This window comes from Trichosurus vulpecula, chromosome 2, assembly GCF_011100635.1.
Source record: "Trichosurus vulpecula isolate mTriVul1 chromosome 2, mTriVul1.pri, whole genome shotgun sequence".
NCBI classification, from domain to species: domain Eukaryota; kingdom Metazoa; phylum Chordata; class Mammalia; order Diprotodontia; family Phalangeridae; genus Trichosurus; species Trichosurus vulpecula.
Window position 1 is genome coordinate 288,350,857 of NC_050574.1, and position 21,295 is coordinate 288,372,151.

The window sequence follows — 21,295 nt, forward strand, 5'->3', positions numbered from 1 at the left end:
GAAAATATTAGTGGAAAGAGAAGGCAAAGGGACAATGTAAGAAGTAACTCAATGTATAGCCAGTGGCTGTTTTAACTAGACATCTTATAGTGGGGTTTTACATTACTATTTCTTCACTTGGGCAAACCATATTCTGTCTCAGGTGGTATCAGATAATAGAAGAAAATGATAGACCAGGAATCAGGAACCTAGGCTTCCATTTCTATAGTTGATACTAACTGTCTATGTGAACTTAAACAGTGTAAGTCAATTCTTCTATTTGGAATAATTAATAAACAGGCAATTACTAAGCATTTTCTATGTGTCAAACACTCTGCTAGGCATCAGGGACATAAAAAATGATATCAGTATCTTTAGCTGTAAAATATGGGGGTTGACCTTGATTTTCTCAAAGAGTGTTCCTGTCAATAAAACTTGGTCTATTTTTCATGTGCAGATACTCTGATTTTATTAATAAGAACATTCATACTCAATTAATCTTGATCTCATCAACGTGAGTAATATCTCCAAAGGGGCAGGCTGCAGTTCATCATTCAGTATTAATAACTGTGAGAATCAAAGAGAACAGAAACGTTATTCGGCATAGTTCTTTAGCTTATACATGAATCTAAGGTTCATGTCTTCCCACCTTCTGTGTGATTCTTCTTCATGTCCCTCACATAATGTAAAGTATCTGGGGATTTTCCATTTGGTCTGTAAAGGATAAAATGTTCCATTTAACTTTGGGATAGAATAGTCGTTTTCCACTTATCTAGGAACTCTTCTTATTTCTGTCTAATCAGGACAGAAGCTTGCACTTAAGAAAGAGTTGGAGAAGCTTTGATGTTGCTTTCCCTTTATTTCTGCTTATTACTTTGATCTCTTAATGGTTCCTACTTTTATTCAGGATTTGTAAAAAAAATTGTAATTCTCAATTTTAAAAGACATTTGCATGTAAAGTAAATGGAAGCATGTAAAGTAAATGAAATAAATATCAGGGTCTTTGGTATAACTTACACCTGCCTCATGCTGTCCATTATCCCTACTACCTTCAGACTTTTCACAATATAGCTGTTTAGAAATTTCTATGTATACCTGGAATTATACTAAATGGAATTGGGAAATATTTCCAAAATAAATAAAAATACAATAAAATTTAATGTTAATTTGTGGTTTCCCAAGTCAATATGTTTTGTTGTTTTTGTGTCATCTCAGTCCTGTGTAACTCTCCATGACCCTATTTGGGGTTTTCTTGACAAAGATATTGGAGTGTTTTGCTATTTCCTTCTCGAGCTCATTTTAGGATGAGGAAACTGAGGCAAATAGGGTTGATTGACTTGCCCATGGTCACACAGCCAGGCAGTATCTGAGGCCAGATTTGAACTTAGGTCCTCCTGACTCCAGGGCTAGTCCTCTATCCACTGCATCACTTAGCTGCAGTCATGTAGCTCTATTCATTTCCACATGAGTTTAATATCATTTATCCACATTTTTGCTTCTTCACTAGCTTCCCATCCTCACTTTAATTCAAGTCGCCAAATACTGTTTCTGAATGAATTTTCTTCAGATAATCATCTAGTCATATTATTCCTCTCCTCAAAAATGATAATTAATATAAAAATGTACAGAAATCCATTACTCATGTCCATAGGTCAGAAAAGTTTCCCATAATTGATTTCCATTTTCCTTTTCTTACAGCTCACTAGAATATGTTTTTTCTTCCATGAAGACAGTCATCTTGAAATCTTTTATTTGTCCCACATGTTTAAACTTTTAACACAGTTTATTCTCAATACTAGGAAGTTTATTTGATCTCAACCACTTAAGCAGTAGATTGATAAATGTATTCAAAAATTCCATATTCAATATGGATATATTTCAAAACTTAAAGGACTGGTGATGTACTTGTTTGGGTCAGTACTAAACACAGTGCCTAGTACATATTTGACCCTTAAAAATGTTTGTTGATTGTTTACATACTCCTTCCATTGACTCTGAACACAGATCTTCATTGTTGTGGTAGATATTTATAGTTTCCATGACTAAAAATATCATCCACTAATAAAGAAATTTGGGCAATAAATTCCAAAGTTCTTGGCACTGTCAAATGTTCAACATGACAAGCCAATATAATATAATTTTATTAATTACTTTCCATCTGACCTGAAGCTAAAGTATACTAAATATATTATCCCCCCTATTGTAATGTGAACTCCTAGAGAGCAGCGACTCTTGTCTTTCTATTTATAGAGGCTGCTAGGTAACACAGTGGATAGAGAACTGGGCCTGAAATCAGGTAGAACTAAGTTCAAATGCAGAATCAGAAATTTATTAAATGGATATTCCTTGGCAAGTTATTTGACTTCTGTCTACCCCAGTTAAGTCCTCTGTAAAATGGACATCATGATGGTGATGATGATGATGATGATGATGAGAATACCATTTTCCAGGGTTGTTATGAGGATAAATGAAATATTATTTGTAAAGTGCTTTGACTACTTTAAAGCATGCTATATTAATGTTTATTACTATCCTTATTATTATTTATTAGCATTACCAGCATGCAGCATAGAGCTTTGCACATAGTAAGGACTCATAAGTGTTTTTTTTTTTTAAATTTATTCAAATGACATGAAATATATAGGTACCAAACTAAGATCAGAATTCTTCATATGATTTAATCTTTTCATATCCAGGATAAAATTTACCACTAACACTGGACAAAATGGAGAAGAGAAATCAGTATTCCTTAGGTAAAATTTCAGGAAAGAAACAAGATATTTATAAGTTCAAACTACTTCATTGTTGTTGTTGAAAAGATATGCTGGCAATAAGTATTATGTTTTGTTTCCTTAATTCATATGGGAAGAGTTGAAATCAATTTATTTTATTTGGTACAGAAAATGGAAAAAATAAGGAAATAGGAGGCAATTAAGATAACATTCACTTTTTAAAAATTGAATGCAAGAAGATTCCTATGTGATTACACTCACCCTACTGAAGATACACATAAAAGGCAGAGTGACAATCTCCTTCATGAACAGTATTTCAGTATAAATCCTAATCAGTCTTTATCTGGTTTTATTCATTGGGCAAAATAGATAAAAACTATTCAACAAAACTATGTCATCAAGTATTTTGGAAGAGAAATTGTCTTCACAATACTCTATTTCCTAACCCAAACTGGTTACTCAAAACATATCAACAAGAAGGATATTTTTAAAAGACCATTCCTAATATATCTGTAGTTAGAACTACAATGTGAAATGCAATACAATAGCAACTATTCAAAGAGAACACACAAGCACACACACACATACCCATAACCATATATGCATATGTATATAACATACAGACATACACCTGTGTATGCGTATAATATTAAAGTTAAAACTATAAATACAATATACATAAAATTTAAAGTGAAAACTATATTAAGATGCATATATTCATAATTATGAAAATGCATAATTAAACTATTTTCAAAGTACTGAGTTAACAAAACCAGGTTTAAAAAAGTATAAAGACATCTTATCAGTTCAATTCAAGGCTCTCCAAAATTTTTCCATATCAGTTTAGGAAAATTCATAAGTCCTCTAAGACTTTCAGAGTTTGAAGTTACTTCTATGACCTTGGTCTCTGAGATTTCTTGGCCTCAGAAAGCTACACAGATTTTCAGAAATTTCATATTCAAGAGAACAAATTGAAATATGATTGTACACATATATGTCCGTGTTTAAGTAGATTAAGGCCATACCCAACCTTTCTTTTTTCTTTTGGAAAAAAATGTTATGAAGGTTTTATGCCTTGCACAAATGATCAGCACAAAAGAGGGGAATGAATACCTGATATATGTTGAGAAAAACTTTAAGGTTACATAGAAAATAAAAACTTTGGCTTGTAAATGCAGAAGTTATATGATTGCCCTTTTCTTGATTAACAACATAAGGGTGCTTACAGACTTTAGCTCTTTTTTGTATCTTACTAAAAACAAGATATTTTATAAAAAATGAAATTTAAACAATGTTTCATACCTCTGCCCAAGGTTCTTTAAAAAAATAAATCAAAAGACCTGGCTAAAGGAGTGAGGGATAGGTAAGTTAAGGTAAATTCTCTCATTTGATAATGACTGATGATGGTCTTAGACTACATGATTCTGAGTTGGTCACTTTAATTGCTACCACAACACTAAGCTATCCCAGAGAGAACACATATAGAACTGAGATTCACTTGATTAATTCTTATGAATCTGAAAGCTGAGTGCAAATGTCATATTGCTAATGGTACATTCAGAGAAGCTAATATGGGGTGTTTTTTGGAATAGGACAGAAAGGCCTGAGAAATCATAAATAAGGAAGCCAATCTGGAAAAATATTTTCTCTTATTATGCCAGGCACCACAAAATCATAAAATCATAGAGTTGGAAGAGACCTCAGAGAGTTCACTTAATCCTACCCATTATATGTAAAATGGAAACTTCAATCTAACAGCTTAAATTTGTAAGATGTACATGCAAAATATACAGGCAAAGTAAAATAACTAAAGGTAAATACAAAACATATCACAGTTCAAGGGAAAAAGTCAAGACCACTAATCTATTTATGCAAAAATATTTATTAATATGTATGAAATAATCTATAAGTAGACAAGTGGAACTATGAGTTTTCTAACTCCTGATCTTTCTAGACCAGGAAAGAATTCATGTAGAAAGTTATGTTTCTTGGATCTAACCTTTAAAGGGAATTAGAAATTTTAAGAAGAGTGGATGCAGAGTGAATGAATCCCAGGCATGGGGGGGAGAGGGGAGTGTGAGCCTGTGCAAGATCAGTTTGGCATTATTTTTTCATTGCCTGTTTGGTCTTGCCCTGACCAAATACTGATGAAAGAGAGTAATAAATAATAAACCTGAGAATGTAAGTTGGGGTGAACCAGATTTTGGAAAGCCTCAGAAGTAAAGGAAAAGAGTTTATATTTGGTCATAGAGGTAACAAGGAACTATAGGAATTTATTGAATGGAGGAAGTGACATGGTCAAACCAATGCTTTAGGATTATCACTTAGGAAGCTGTATGGAGAATGAATTAGGGAAGGCAGAGTCTTGAGGCAAGTAAACCCTGTAGATTTTACAATAGGCTAGGCAAGAAGGAAAGTGGGTCTCAATTAGGATGGTGGCAAGGTGGATGAAGAGAAAAGGAAGGATGCAAGTGGTGTTGATAATGAACTGAGGGTTGGTTATGAATGATAAGGAGAAAAAATATTTTTTAAAGGGCTACATAGTAGAAAAAAAGAAACAAGGTTGCTACTTGGGGAAACTGGGATAAGGAGACAAACTTAATTACTTTCCAGTTCCTTTTATGTGACATGAAAAAGAAATTTTTTTTTACTCCAAAGGACAAAACAAAAAAGGGTAGCAGGAAGTTAGAAACTGAAATAAATAGGGAAAGTTAGTAAGAGCATCTTTGATGAGGTCAAGTTATCATGCCTAGATTTACTAGATCGCAAGACTTTGAATGTAGTGCCAGATCTGATTGCTGAGTTGCTAGCCATAATGTTTGAAAGACCATGGAAAAGTTGGTGCTTCCCTGTAAATCTATACTGAGATGTTGGACAGAAAGCTAGAAGCTTGTCTCCTGTTTCATGTTATTTTATCTGTTGATATTTCCTGTTTCTAATTTCTGTTTGTATTGGCTCTGAAGTTCAGAGAGATGGCTTTCGCCCCTGAACTAAGTGAATTACATATATATATATATATATATATACACACACACACACATATATATATATATATACATATGTATATATATATATGTATATATATATATATATATATATATATATATATATATGTTATATGTTTGATTAAAGTGAGATTGTTAACCCCTTAAATTTTCTTTCCTTAGAAAAGCAGATCAAAGAAGTTGTGCTGGCAGCCTTTCTGTGTGCTGCTGTTGTTGGCCTTACACAGCCAAAGTAGTGGCAAGCCATGTTATTGTTACAAAAGCCATCAATGAATTCCATGGGAAAAAATCTCTAGGGCCAGATGGATTTACAAGTGAATTCTATCAAACACTTAAAGAACAATTAATTCCCATACTTTATAGACTTTTTGGGAAAATAGGCAAAAAAGGAGTCCTACAAAATTCTTTTTATGATGCAAATATGGTACTAATACCTAAACTGGGAAGAGTCAAAACAGAGAGAGAAAATTATAAACCAATTTCCCTAATGAATATTGATGCAGAAATGTTGAATAAAATATTAGTAAAACAATTACAGCAACTTACTGTGAGAATAATATACTATGGCCAGGTAGGATTAATTCCAGGAATGCAAAGCTGGTTCAGTATTAGGAAAACTATCAACATAATTGATAATATCAACAACAAAACTAGTAGAAATGATATGATTATCTCAGTAGATGCAGAAAAAGCTTCTGACAAAATACAACACCAGTTCTTATTAAAAACACCAAAAAGCATAGGAATAAATGGTTGTCCTTAAAATTATAAGTAGTATCTACCTAAAACCATCAGCAAGCATTATGTGTAATGAGGGTAAGATAGATGCAATTACAATAAGATTGAGCATGAAACAAGGATATCCATTATCACCCCATTACTCAATTTGGTACTAGAAATGTTAGCTTTAGCAATAAAAGAAGAACATAATTTGAAGAATTAGAATAGGCAAAGAAGAAACTAAGTTGTCAGTCTTTGCAGATGATATGATGATTCACTTACAGAATCTTAGAGAATCAAGTAAAAACTAGTTGAAATAATAAAAAAAAACTTTAGCAAAGTTGTAGGATATAAAATAATCCCATATAAATTCTCAGTATTCCTATATATTACTAACAAAGCCCAACAGCAAGAGATAGAAAGAGAAATTCCATTTAAAGTTACTGTAGACACTATAAAATATTTGGGAGTCTACCTGCCAAGACAAACCCAGGGCCTGTATGAAGACAATTACAAAAGCACTTTTCACACAAATAAAGTCAAATCTAAATAAATGGAAAAACATCAGTTGCTCATGTTAGGCTCAGCTAATATAACAAAAATGACAAATTTATCTAAATTAGTTTACTCATTTAGTGTCATACCAATCAAACTACCAAAAATTATTTTATAGAGCTAGATAAACTAATAATAAAATTCATCTGAAAGAACGAAATGTCCAGAATATCAAGGGAATTAATGAAAAGCAATGCTATGGAAGGTGGCCTAGCCACACCAGATATTAAACTGTATTATAAAATAGCAATCATCAAAACTACTTGGTATTGGCTAAGAAATAGAGTGGTGGATCAGTGGAATAGGTTAGGTATACAAGATGCAGTAGTCAATGCCTATAGTAATGTACTCTTTGATAAAACCAGGGAGTAAAGCTTCTGGGATAAGAACTCACTATTTTGCAAAAACTTCTGGGAAAACTAGAAAATAGTATGGCAGAAACTGGGCATAGACCAATATCTTCCATCACATACCAAAATAAATTCAAAATGACTTCACAATTTAGTATAAAGGCTGATGCTATACACAATTTGAGAGTGCAAAGAATAGTTTACCTGTCAGATTTATGGAGAAGAGAAGAATTTATGTCTAAACAAGAGATAGAGAGTATTACAAAATGCAAAATAGCTAATTTTGATTATGTTAAATTGGAAAGATTTGTACAAATGAAGCCAACGTAAACAAGATTAGGAGGGAAGCAGAAAACTGGGAAAGAATTTTACAAGCAATGTGTCTGATAAGGGTCTCATCTCTAAAATATACAGGGAACTGAGTCAAATTTATAAGAATACAAGTTATTCCCCAATTGATAAATGGTCAAAGGATATGAACAGGAAGTTTGCAGAGGAAGTTAGTAAAGACATCTAAAGTCATATGAAAAAAGGCTCTAAATTACTATTGATTAGAGAAATGGAAATCAAAACAACTCTTAGGTACCACATCTCTCCTGTCAGATTGGCTAACATGACAAAACAGGAAAATGATAAATGCTATAGAGGATGTGAGAAAATTGGAACACTGTTACATTGTTGGTGGAGTTGTGAACTGATCCAGCCATTCTGGAGAACAATTTGGAACTATGCCCAAAGGCTGTGAAAATGTGCATACCCTTTGACCCAGCAATACCACTTCTAGGGTTGTATCCCAAAGAGATCATACAAGTGGGAAAGGGACCTGTAATATATAGAAATATTTATAGCAGCTCTTTGTGGTGGCAAAGAAATGGAAATCAAGGGGATGCCTATCAATTGGGGAATGGCTAAACAGGTTATGGTATATGAATGTATTGAATACTATCGTGCTAAAAGAAATGAGGAGCAGATGGACTTCATAATAACCTGAAAAGACTTATGTGATCTGATGTTGAGTGAGGGGAGCAAAACCAGGAGAACTTTATATACGATTACAGACAGATGGTATCTGTGATGACTGACTTTGATAGACTTGGCTCTTCTCAGAAATTCAAGTTTCTAAGACAGCTCCAAAACTCTTGATGGAAAAAGCTATCCACATCCTGAGAAAAGAATTACAGAGTCTGAATTTATATTGAGGAAAATTATTTGCTCTTTCTTTTTTCTTCTTCTTTTTTGGTTTTTTCTTCTTTCTCATGGTTCATTCTATTGGTTATAAATCTTCACAACTTGACTATTGTGTAAATAAGTTTAATGCAAAGGTAGATGTAGAACATCTATCAGATTACATGCCATCTTGAGGGTGAATGGGGGAGAAGAAGGAGAGGGAGAAAATTCGGAACTCAAAAACTTGTGGAACTGAGTGTTGTAAACTAAAAATAAAAAATAAATTAAAGAAATAAAATAAAAAATGAGATGGAGTGGGTCTGTAACCTATATGCCAGTGAGCATGAAGCCAATTCCAGGCATAATTTTATGATGTATTATTAAAGTAATGATTATTGAGCAGTTAGACAAGGATTATTGGATCATATAAGTTGTCATCTATTCCACACCTCACACTTTTTGTGATACTAAAGAACTGGAAACAAATTTGGTGACCATAATTTTGAGAAAGGCTAAATTGTAATATGTGATCTTAATACAGTATGTCTTTAGAAGAGCTACATATATTAAATATTCAGAGAACCTTGGAAAGATTTTCAGGAACTGGTACATAGTGAGGAAAGGAGAAACAAGAAAGCCATATGCATAGTGATTAAAAGAATGTAAATGGAAAGAACAATAAAGAATATAAATTATCGTTGTATAGTTTTAAAAATATAAAATAAATATATGAAGTGAAGGATTAAACTAGATAACCTCTAACGCCTCTTCCAGCTATCATGATCTACACATCTAAACCCTCCATAATATACCATTATTCTGTAACCCTGGAGAAGCATTGCCTGAATAAGAAAATTTGGGGTTGTTCAGTTCAGCTTAATGATAAGCATTAATTTTACAGTTCAGAAAGATATACTTCACTGGGATAACACTAAACAAGAGAAAAGTGGCAGTTATCTCAAGACCAAAGCAGTAAACTCCCAAGAATATGGGAACATATCCAGGAACCCAAAGGAAATATAATACAGCAGTTTTGTACAACATTCTAACCACCTGACATAAATTAACCAACTTCTTCATGTTAGTTGCCAACTTCCTCTCTTTTTCTTAGCCCAAGTTTTACCTAGAGGAAAATACCTAAAATGATACTAAAAGGATCATGATAATTATTGTTTTTCCACTAACAAGATTTTAAATGCAAAGGCCTTGTCTCATTTTCACTAGGTGGGTCTTTGTATTGGCCTCTGGCCTACTAGACTGGTGCTGGTTGCCCATTAGAAGGGCATTATAGAGAGCTTACCAATATTGTGTGAACAGTGAGGAAATAAGAAAAGGAATCTATCCTGACAAAGAGAATATATCCAAAAAGGATAACATACTTTAAAGTCCTGATTTCATCTGTCTGCTCAACATAGGGTAAAAAGGTAAATTTTCATTATATTTATAGAAGTAAATTAGCCTCCAGTAATCTTAACATTTAGAAAGGTGGAATTCTGGAAAATTTCCCACTTCACTAAATTTCATTTTACTAAGAAAATGTGATGTTTAGACCAAAAGTTCCAAGGTGCATGGTTGGTATTTATGCATAATTTGTGTAGAGTAATTTTTAAGACACTGACATGATTACTTGACAGGGCAGCTAGGTGACTGAGTTGATAGAGTGCTGGGCCTGAAGTCAGGAAGACTCACCTTCCTGAATCCAAATCAGGCCTCACACACTTACTAGTTGTTTGACTCTGGGCAAGTCACTTAACCCCTTTGCCTCATTTCCTCATCAGTGAAATGAGCTGGAGAAGGAAATGGCAAAGTACTACACTATCTTTGCCAAGAAAATCCCAGATGGGATCATGAAGAGGCAGGCCCAACTAAAATGACTAAATAACAACAGAAACTCCCCCATGATCAACAGAGCCTTAAATTTACTTTGGACAAATTCTATTTGGGATGGGCATGAGGATGATATGGTGGCAGTGTAAAGAACAGTCTAACCATGGGTCTCCCAAAAATTCTGACCCTCTTGCCCATGGGCATTAAGGGGGAAGGGTAGGAGGGAGGTCCCATGGCAATGAGCCTATAGGCATGATGGAGCCTAGTTAATTGTTGGAAGAGCATAAGTGCATCCCTCTGGGAAGGAATTGCATTTTCCTACCTACCACTGCCCATAGCAGTGTCCTGATGTAAGCATTATTCACTCGGAGAGTTATGGCTCTAGCTTCAGAGCAGTTCCTTATGGCAGAAAGCTTTAGTTGTCTGCCTCAAAGAGGCTGACCTGACACCCCTCCCCCCCAAAAAAAAACTGAAAGAAGGAAATTTGGTAAATGTAGAAGACACTCTAGGGCTATAGTGGTTGCCAGCAGAAGATAAGGAAGTCTAAGTGTAAGGAGGAACAACTTAATATGAAAAAGATAATAGATCACAGGAAAACGAATATAATCAATATATAGAGAACGGAAGTCCACAGAAAAACCAGTAAAATTTTAGGAGTGAGGAAGAGGTAGACAAAAGCAATTACAGATGACTGGCATACTGTGATTGTTGAAGTGAAATATATAAAGTGCAAAGGATCTTCAAATCTTTATGCAGAAGTGTAGTCAGCATAATGAAATAGTGTGAAATAAAAAGATGATTGGCAGGTGGAAGGAAGCGGTAAAGAAAAGCCAAAGGAAGCAGAGTTTACTTCCATAATGTTAGGAAAAGTAAAAGTCACATTAGGTACCTCATGACTATGCCTAGACTGGACTAGCCTAGACTATTAAAATAATACAAAAAATAAACTTATTAGACTCTCAGTGGTAAACACAGTATAAATAGCTCATCATATGAAATATAATTATACTATTCATATCACTTAAAAACAGCATTTCGAAGAAAGCCTCATGCATGCTAGTCAAATTCCTAGTCTAAGGAAGCATTTCAGAATTTAATCAGGCGTTTGCATTTTTGCAACTGTCATGTTACCCTTAGACATTGAATTATAAATTCCAAAGTGTCCTGAATACACATGTTGAAACAAATGTTTCTATTTAAGAAAGATTTAACAATCCTCTAGCTTAAAATAAATTTGTAATTAATTTACAGCTAAACATAAAATTAACCAATTAGCAATCATTAAAAAGCCAACACAAGTAGTAAGAAATAGTTATCTGTCACAGAAATGTTCCTGGTAGTGTTGAAGACAGGAAATGAATGAGTCCTCTCAAGTGTATCAGTTAAACAATGAAATAATGAGCCTGATTCTTCTCTTCTGGCTTCACAATATGCAATAACACTCTTTAGGGAAAGTGAAAGGAATTCCTACTTCCCATACTAATAAAGGCGTTTAAAGAGAATCAAAACTCTTCTACTCCCACAGAAACCCATGAATACACTTCCAAAGTTTTACAGGATCCAGAATTTTATCCACTCACCAGAGAATTGGTATGGATTAATTTTGCTACAACTTTCTTGTTATGTTATCACTATTATAATCAAAGAGCACTTGTTTAGCAAGCGTCTTAGAATAGTTCAGTACAGAGTGGGGAAGTAAAGCTGTTAGCCTCAGGAAGTTTACAATTCAACATAGATTATTCCTTTTTATCTCTATTCAAATATAAATTTTAACCATTTTAGGAAATATTTCAATATAACATATTTATTAATTTTTTTACTGCTCTATATACTTTCCATTTACACATTTTGTCTATAATAGATATTTCCCCCTCCCAACTCAATTTATTATGTTATAAACTACCATTTTTCAAAATTAAAATCTTAAACAAATAAAGGATATGAGATTATTTATTCCAATTTTCTAGGATGATTTAAGGGCTTTTATTCATCCTTAAATCTACTAACCTTTATCTCTAATATACATCCACCATATACCACGGAATATGCAATGTTCTACCTTGAAGATTTTGACTTTGAAGCTTTGCTCAATCTTAATTTTCTCAAATCCTTCACTGCCACACTCTTCCCCCATATTTCCTAAATGTGATCATTACCTTCATTGTGGCATTTGATCACTTGACCTCTCTCATTTCAATCATTCCATTAGTTTCTTTCTTGTTATCCTTGATGTGATGCCCAGTCTGGATTTCCTAGTCAAAACTCACTAAGACCCTACAGGGGCAGGGAACCTGCAACCTTGAGGCCACATATGGCCCTCTAGGTCCTCAAGTGTGGCGCTTTGAATACTTGAATATAATTGAATATTGACTGAATATTCCATGAAAGAGCCACACTTGAGGACCTAGAGGGCCATATGTGGCCTTGAGGCCACAGGTTCCCCACACTTGAAAACCCTTTTGCTTCATTCTGCCACACCTGTCACACCAATCTCCACCAATTTACTTCCCAATGACTAGCAGAATTCCTGGCATTAAGTAAGTGCTTAAACATGCTTGTTTGACTGAATTCTTTGCGGCTGAGCCCCTATAAAAGAAGAGAACCAGGGGGACTTGGCTATAACAATTCATTCTATGTAAGACCAATTGTGCCACCACTGCTGCTCAATATCATTTTAATGTGAATTTCTTTTTTTAGTGTGTGTACTTCCTATATTAGTTATCAAAACATTTTCACTTCTCCCCAAAATCCCAATTCTTTCACTACCTTAAACTCACTCTCTGAAGATGAACTCACTTCCTTCTTTATTAAAAGATGGAAGCCAATTAGCACAAGCAATCCATTTGTCACTACCCTCTTTTCTTTTCCTTTCCTTACAGTCTAAGATGGAAATGTATTCTCCTTCTGCTCTTTAAGGGCAATTTCTGTCCCCATGCACTCTCATTGAGGCCCCTTCTTCCTCTGGGAGCTTGCCCCTTCTTTCTCCAAAATCTTCATCCTCTTCTCTGATTGGTTTTCTTCTACACTCAAATGTGCACGAACATCTACTTTGATCTTGCTGAACTTTTTTATTCTCCCTTCCATCTTAAAGAAATATTTCCTTTAATTATTAAACTTTTTAAAAATTCTGTGCACATTTTATAAGAATCTATAGTATTCCCTTATGTTAACTCATAGTCTAAACTCTGATTTCTGTGCCTGCCATTCTATTGGGAATTACATTTTAAAAAATTCATTATTTACTATTTGCCAAATCCAATGGCCATTTTCATCTTCATTTTTCATACATTTATAGACAATATGACACTATTGATCAACCCAAGTAGATGGTTTTTTTTTCTTCCTTTTGCAATGTTATAGCTCAGTTGTAAATTCTTTGGCTCTTCTCTCATAACACTCTTTTCAATGAAGACCACATCCTCTCTCATGGATTGACTACAACCACTATGTGCATTATTCCCAGATCTATAGCTGCAGTTTTCCATTTCAATTGCCTATTGGTGGTTTCTTTTTAGATCACTTACTGTCAAACTCAACTTGTCAGAAACTGAATTCATTCCCCTCCCCTCACCAATCCTCCATCCTCCAAATTACCTCACCTTCTTGATGTTCCAATCTCTATCAGTGGAATCCATCATTTACCTAGTAACCATGGCACAAACCTACGTTATTTTTAATTTGTCCAACTACTTTGTCCTACGTATATGATGTCACAATTTTCTTCAATTTCTTTTTTGAAATGTCTCTGAAATTCAACTTTTTCCCTCCGTTCACACTGCCACTGCCTAAATGGAGATGTCAGAGGATCCAAAACAATTTAAGGTGACAGTACCTTGGCTTTGGGCAACAGAAATGAATCCTATTACATATAAATCTTTATCAATACATTTTGAAATTCAAATTATCTCTCTCCAAGCACCCTGCTGGCGCCGAGAGTCAGGTTGCCTGATAGAAGGAAATTTTGCTTCTAGTTTCAGTAGCTGTTGGGGTTAATTATTTAAGAGATATCACCACATCATTTCCACTCAACCTCTTTTTTAGCAATAATGTATAATTGGAAGGAAGAAAGAGAGTGGAAATTAAGCAAATAAATATGATACTTTATAGTGCCTTAATGTTGCTATTGTTTAGTCACTCCAGTTGTACCTGACTCTCTGTGATCCCATTTGGGTTTTTCTTGGCAAAGATACTGGAGGGGTTTGCTATTTCCTTCTCTAGCTCATTTTACATATGAGGAAACTGAAATGAACAGGGTTAAGTGACTTGTCCAGGGTCATACAGCTGGTAAGTGTCTGAGGCCAGATTTGAGTTCATAAAGATGAGTCTTCCTGACTCCAGGCCTGGTACTCTATCCATTGCACCACTTAGCTGCCCCTGCAATGACTTACTACATTATGGATTATATTTGTTCACCAATTTGTAAAATATACATAAGAGAAAGATAACAGAATTTATCTGAATCTGCTATAATTATTAGAGTATTATTAGAAAATCATATCTGAGGTTTCTTGAATGTTCCATCCCTTTAAGGATTTCTTTTTAATTTTGGCATCAGTTTAAATCACGTGTATTTGGTACTTGAAGTTTTGACAGAAACAATTATTAATAATTAATGGTTTCACAGTTACCCCTTTCTTTGCCATTTTCAAGACCTCAGTCTTTGAAGGTCTAGCTAAACTTCTCCTCTATCCAACCCAACCCAAACCAAACCTACAAGGACTCTCTAATCTCCGGTGAATTCCATTCAATCAAGCTTAGGTAGAGACAGATTCAAGGCAAAGGAGGGGTCTGAGTATAGAGATAATTTCTCCATGTAAAGGTGACAGGATGTCACTCTCAGCCCCTCATTTTAATATAGCTTACCTCTTATCGTGTTAACCAATCAGAGTTGATTGCAACTCTTCTTCCAAAAGAACATATATGCTCTGAGTCCACCAGCAAAATTGTCTTTGGTCTGAAATGGCCAAACCACCCTCCTTTTATCAATAACATGCTGGCCTTCTTAATAAAATGATTAAATTACCCATAAACTGTGTCTTTTGAACCTTTTTAATTACCACAGTTTAAAGGATGATCCTACCTTGTAACTGAAAAGGGAATGAAACGTACATTTTAGCCTTATCATTCACCTCTACCAAAACACAATCTTTTCTATGAATGAGACAACTTACAATCGAGGTGCCTTTAGAATCTAGATATGTTTTACTTTAGGGGAAAAATCTTTATATGTTCACTTTCGCTTTCAGGTGCAAAACGATCCTCCCAACACTGAAAAATTATATTAATTATATTATTTACATAGTGATGCTAGAAATGGTTTCCAGGTCACACCACAACAATAAAGACTGACACTTCACTTTAAGTTTTAAAAAAGTACTTTCCTCACAACAACTCTAGGAAATAACATATTGTAAATATTATTTCCATTGTACAAATGAGGAAAGTTTGGTACAGATTGGTGCCTATTCATCTCACAGCTAATTAGGATAAAAGAAGGGATTCGAACCTGTCTTCTAACTATAAGCCCCACGTTTCTTCCAATACCTAAAACACCTCTGAAAACAACTTCAACTAAATAACAAATAGTATAGAGATCTTTTCTCCAACTCAAATTCTAGAGCATGTAAATATTTAACTAAGGCATCTCTCAGTATCAAGACTCTTTGATGCCAAATGTCAAAGAAAAGAGTGGGCATTTTAGGGACTCCTGGAACATAATACTTATGCTGACAAGCAGGATGCAGACTGTGGTCAGCAAAAACAACAATGAAAACTAAAATATTCAGGCAATCAACTGGTAACTTTGTGATTAATCAAACAAGGTGTTTAATCACAGATTAGCCATGCTCCCTTTGGTCACTGGAGTGTGTAGATAGGATAGCAGGGAAAGAAGGTGAAACTGGCTTGAATCTGGATTATGTTCCATTGGTTGGAATCTATTAGCTCACCCCATTCAAAACAGGAATTTTTATCAGCGAATAAGGCTTCTATACCTCTTAAAAGAAGAAGCAGAGACATTTGTGGTCAGACCCCACACGTGGAAATGCCAAAAACTCAGAAACAATTTCCAAGGACCTCAATATCAATGTGAAGGCTTTAAGGAAATAAAAGGTGATTGGGTAAAAGCTAAAGCACAATTGATGTGTTGTTGTTTTCATCCTCTCTCTGCTCACGGATAGTAAATGTAGTTGACAAATTATTTTGGTTTTCTTTAGTCTTTAGCTCTGTGTACTGGATAGAATGTAGAAATGGATGAGTTTCAATATAAAACTTTAGAGGGAATACTCACAAACGTGTTATTATAGATGGGTTTCTTTATCTGAATATGGTTATAATAGCAAGTCTTTTCATCTTAATTTTCATCTACTTAAGTTCCATATGCTTGTTTCTATTATGTTGATGTGGTTTTTCTCAATTAAATTTTTGCTGGTTGCCTGTCAAAGACTTTTCTTAAACATACCTCTATAGGCAAATAAGACAGGGGCAGGAAATTTTTACTCAAAAACTATGTTAAATACAGATCAACCATGTGCACGTCTTTTCTTTGAACTCACAACATAGAAATAAATTGGATAACATTTTTTCATCATTTTGACATCACACATTTATTTATTAATGTTTATTGATACCTTTTATACTATCATCACTTCCCTATTAGCCTCCCTCCTAAGGGACCTTCCTTACATCAAAGATAAATAAGCAAAAAAAGCCAAGTGATATGATTGCTATATTTGAGCGTATGCACCATTCCCTCCTGGGAGGCCCCCAACTCTCTAAAAAAAATAAGAAGCCCCTTTCACTTTCATCTACAAGTATGCTGAGCCTTATGCCAGAAAAATTATATGTTAAGCAACTTTCTAAAAGCATATAATTTTAATGCATTAGGAGAGTCCACTAGTTAATGGCATCCTTCTGTGACTTGTTTTGTAAAAGGAAGACCTATAAAGGTACATATCTTTTGAGTAAATCTACAATTTCGTATAATGGGTTTTGTTTCCTACATTTATTAAAGTGTTATTGATAACTTTTCTTTCACATTGCATTAATTTTTAGATATATTCCCTCATTAACCTTCTCATTTCCCCTACACTATATGAACCTTTACTTATAACATGAAAAATAATGTAAAATCATATGAACAACTGTTTTACATTGAATGCAGTTTCTTGCAGTTGTAATCCCTGCCTCTCCAAGGAAAGGGGGAAGGTGGATTTCTTAATTTCTTTTCTAGTACCAATAATAGTCATTTCAATCATACAGCATTCAACCCTGCTTTAGTTTTCTTCTCATTTATATTCTTGTAGTTGTATATTTTTACATTAGGGTTTCTTAAATAAATAGTAGTCCTGTTCTAGTAAGGGCTAGGAAACTGGATAGAGCATTGGACCTGAATTCAAGAAGATTTAAATTTGAATCCTGCCTCAGACACAAACTGTGACCTTAAATAAGTCACTTAACCTCTGTCTGCCTCAGTTTCCTCATCTGCAAAATGCTATATAAATGCTAGTTATTGTTGCTGCTTCTATTGTTGTTGTTATTCAATTATTGTCCTCTGGAAACCCTTACTGTCTCATTTTGTTCAGGTCTATATTGTTTTAATAAACAAAACTCAAAGCTCATTAAGTTATTTATATTTGTTTCTATTCAGGATATTTCTAGAATGCTAAATAGATGGTATGTACCAAATGGATATAACCACTACTTTACTTCCTAGTAGATGTATATAGCTTTTCAGCAAGAATACCAATGTAGTAAGAAGAAGACTTTTTTGGGATTAAAGACCCCATTCTCAGTTACATCTAGAAATAACTTCCAATGAAATCGAGCAAAAACAAACCAAGAAAAAGAATAAAAGGAAATGAGAGCTCTCATGTCCCAAAGGGCTCTCTTTATGTCTTCAAGAGTGAAAGTACTTGGCGACACAGAAAGAACACACATGGATGACTGGTTGATTACCCCTTCCACAACCTATATCAGAATTCTCAAGCAGAATATCATTTTGTTTGAACACTAAGTTGAAAACACTCAAGGACTTCATTGTTCCAGCATGTTCCCAGATTTAGTGCACATTTTGATTTGCAGTACATGAAAATCATTAGCATTTTTTCCCAGTACACCCCTTTTACCTCTTTCCCTAGCCAAGGAGGGGAACAGGTTTTAAAGACTATTTTTTTCTGAATTTGAGGTATAGCATTATCACCAAACTATGAATTTAGAGCTGGACAGGAAATTAGAAGCTGCTGGAATCAACCCCTCATTTTGCAAGGTTATATTTGGCTTTAACAAAAAATATGTCTTTATTTAGTGCTTTGTATTGCTATTTTGCTTTGTATTTATGTTGGCCCACCAGGGAGATCAGATTCACTTCAGTGAGTGTTTTAGAAACTTGGTTTTCAAACACTATTAGTGAAGATGCATTTAGTGCTCTATTTTCCTTTCCTTAAGGGTAAAACTAGTTATGAATCCAATGCAGTGCTAATAACTCTTCCCAGCTTATATCTAATACATCCCTTCAGCAGTTATGTAGTTAGCTTTCAAAAGCTAAGCATTTCTTGTAAAAATCTCATATTTCATATGAGTACTTAGACTGTGAGCTAAAGAGAAATTGGCTAAAGAGAAATTGATCAATTTGATGATTCTCCAATAAAAACTCTCCAGGCTATGGCTTTTTTTAATGTTTTCAATGGAAATTTAAAATTTTTGAATGTAATTTCCTGAATGGTTTTAGAATTGAAAGCAAAGTTATACTCTATTCTAAGATCATTTTATACGATTACAGGCTCAGAAATTTAATAATTATTAGTTGAACACTATTCATGACATCTACATAAGCTGACAAATAGTGATAACTATAGTCTTAGAAATCAAAATCTCTTCATTAATTCAGCATTCACTCAACCAGAATTTAGTAAGCACTCCTACTTCATCGCAGTCATTATTAAGGACTGGTTATACAAAGATAAAAATTAGATAGTCTCTTCCTTCAAGAAGTTTACATTTTCCTTAGCAGGAACCAGCATGTACATGGATAAGTATATACAGAATAAATAAAATTAATTGGGGAAGGGGCAGGAAAGGGACGGAATACTAACAACTGGGTGAAATCAGGAAAAACCTCTCCTGTAGGGAACAGCACTTGAGGTGGCCACAAAGGAAGGTAGGGATTCTGAGAGTGGGAAGTGAGGAGCAAGAGCAGACCAGGCGTGGGTGGGGGGGCAGGGAACGTTCAAAATTACAGATGGGATATCAAGTACCATGAACACCCAAAAGGTCAGATGGGCTAGAATACGGAGTGTTTGATTGGAAAGAATATGAAATTGGTCCAGGAAAAATAAGTTGAAGCCAGACTATGAAGTGTTTTCAATGCCAAGTAGAGGAGTTTATACATTGTCCTGGAATGAGTGAAGTTTCCTGAGCAGGAAACTGCACATTTGTACTTTGGAAATGTCAGTTTGGCAACTCTGTGAAAGAAGGATTCCGATTCACTTATTTGTGACTATCAGTGCACTGTCCTTTTACATTTCTCCCAACACATAGAACAGCATTCTACATATTTGTGGTTTGCCATTTCCTTCTCTAGCTCATTTTACAGAAGAGGAAACTGAAGTAAACAGGATTAAGTGACTAGGGTCACACAGCTAGGAAATGTCTGAGGCCAGATTTGAACTCAGGAAGATGAGTATTCCTGATTCCAGGCCCAGTACTCTATCTACTGTACCACCTAACTGCCCCCCAAAATATATTTAATCCAAATGAAATGAAAACTCAGTTTGCTAATCTTGACATGATTGGAATTCATTGGTTAATACCTAGTGTGTGTATAAGTTACTATTTGGGTATCTTAAGCTTAAGAGAAGATCTTTTGTTTTTAATTCTTAGCTACCCAGTTCTGGTTACAACAGGACCATTTAATATCAAGTTAGCCAGCTTCAAACTTTAGCTGTAACTCAAAGTAAACCTATACAAACTTGTAAGAAACAACCAAATATCATTGCATCTTTATTCACATATGTAAAAAAGTCGGTAAAGAATATTCAAAAAGGTATTATTTCCGATTCACTTTCCAGTATAAATGTTGATTTAAAATCGGCTTACCTCTTGTTTGCAAACCCTTTCCACAAGCTTCACTGATGACCATCATCCCCTGCCTGACAGACTCTGGCACCAGAATGCATGAATTCCATTTATGAGGCTTCCACCTGTGATGATGAAGAAGAGAGATTTCCAACAATTATTCAGATGTGAAGATTGAAATAAACAAATATCAAACTTGGACAGGCAATTCAGCATTACTAAAAATGGACGCAAAACAATAGATTAAACGTAGCTCATGGCATTAGTTTCATGTGACCCATCAATACAGTCTGTGCCTCCGATTCATGCTAAATGTAATCATTCCGTTTTCAGATAGACCTTGTGCCATGCTAGAAATAGAGCAATGAAGGGCTATAGAAAAAATGACCACTGTTAGAAAACTAGGTCTTAGGGACCTTTACACTGAAAAATGTCCTCTTACTCCCTTGGGCAACCAGGGCATAAATATTTGATCTAAAGCAGACCTTGGGTCCAAGATTATGCTATACTTAGTTTTTAAAGCGTAACCCTGGCTCTTTTGTGATTGTAGGGCCCTCTCATAGGAATTCAGTGCAATTCAGAAATCTAAACAAGATTGTAAGGATGGCCATTTTAGTGAAAATCTCTCCCTTGTACTCTTTCATAGCACAGAAAAAAAAGTTAACCTCTGTCTGAAAAGAATGCCAAGATTTGTATTTCACAGGTAAAATATTTCCTGAGGAAACTTTCCCACTTCAAATTCTCTTCTTTTTCTTGTCCAACAAAACTCTCTTTTTGTGACTTTCGGGGCAGAGAGTAAGTTTTATCTTTTAAATCTGCCTAACCACAATGATCTAGAAGAGTCTTCTGCCTTAGGTGCCGGTATCAGTTTGGCTCCTTCAGCTGA

General features: G+C 34.5%; 1 protein-coding gene across 1 annotated transcript in view; it reads right to left on the reverse strand.

The window, feature by feature from the left end:
• THSD7B (thrombospondin type 1 domain containing 7B) overlaps positions 1–21,295 on the reverse strand; it is a 1,008,764-nt gene that overhangs the window by 506,164 nt on the left and 481,305 nt on the right. Inside the window, exon 11 of the mRNA XM_036746882.1 lies at positions 20,431–20,534. Within this exon, the coding sequence (XP_036602777.1) occupies positions 20,431–20,534 (104 nt within the window). The remainder of the gene's footprint in view (positions 1–20,430; positions 20,535–21,295) is intronic.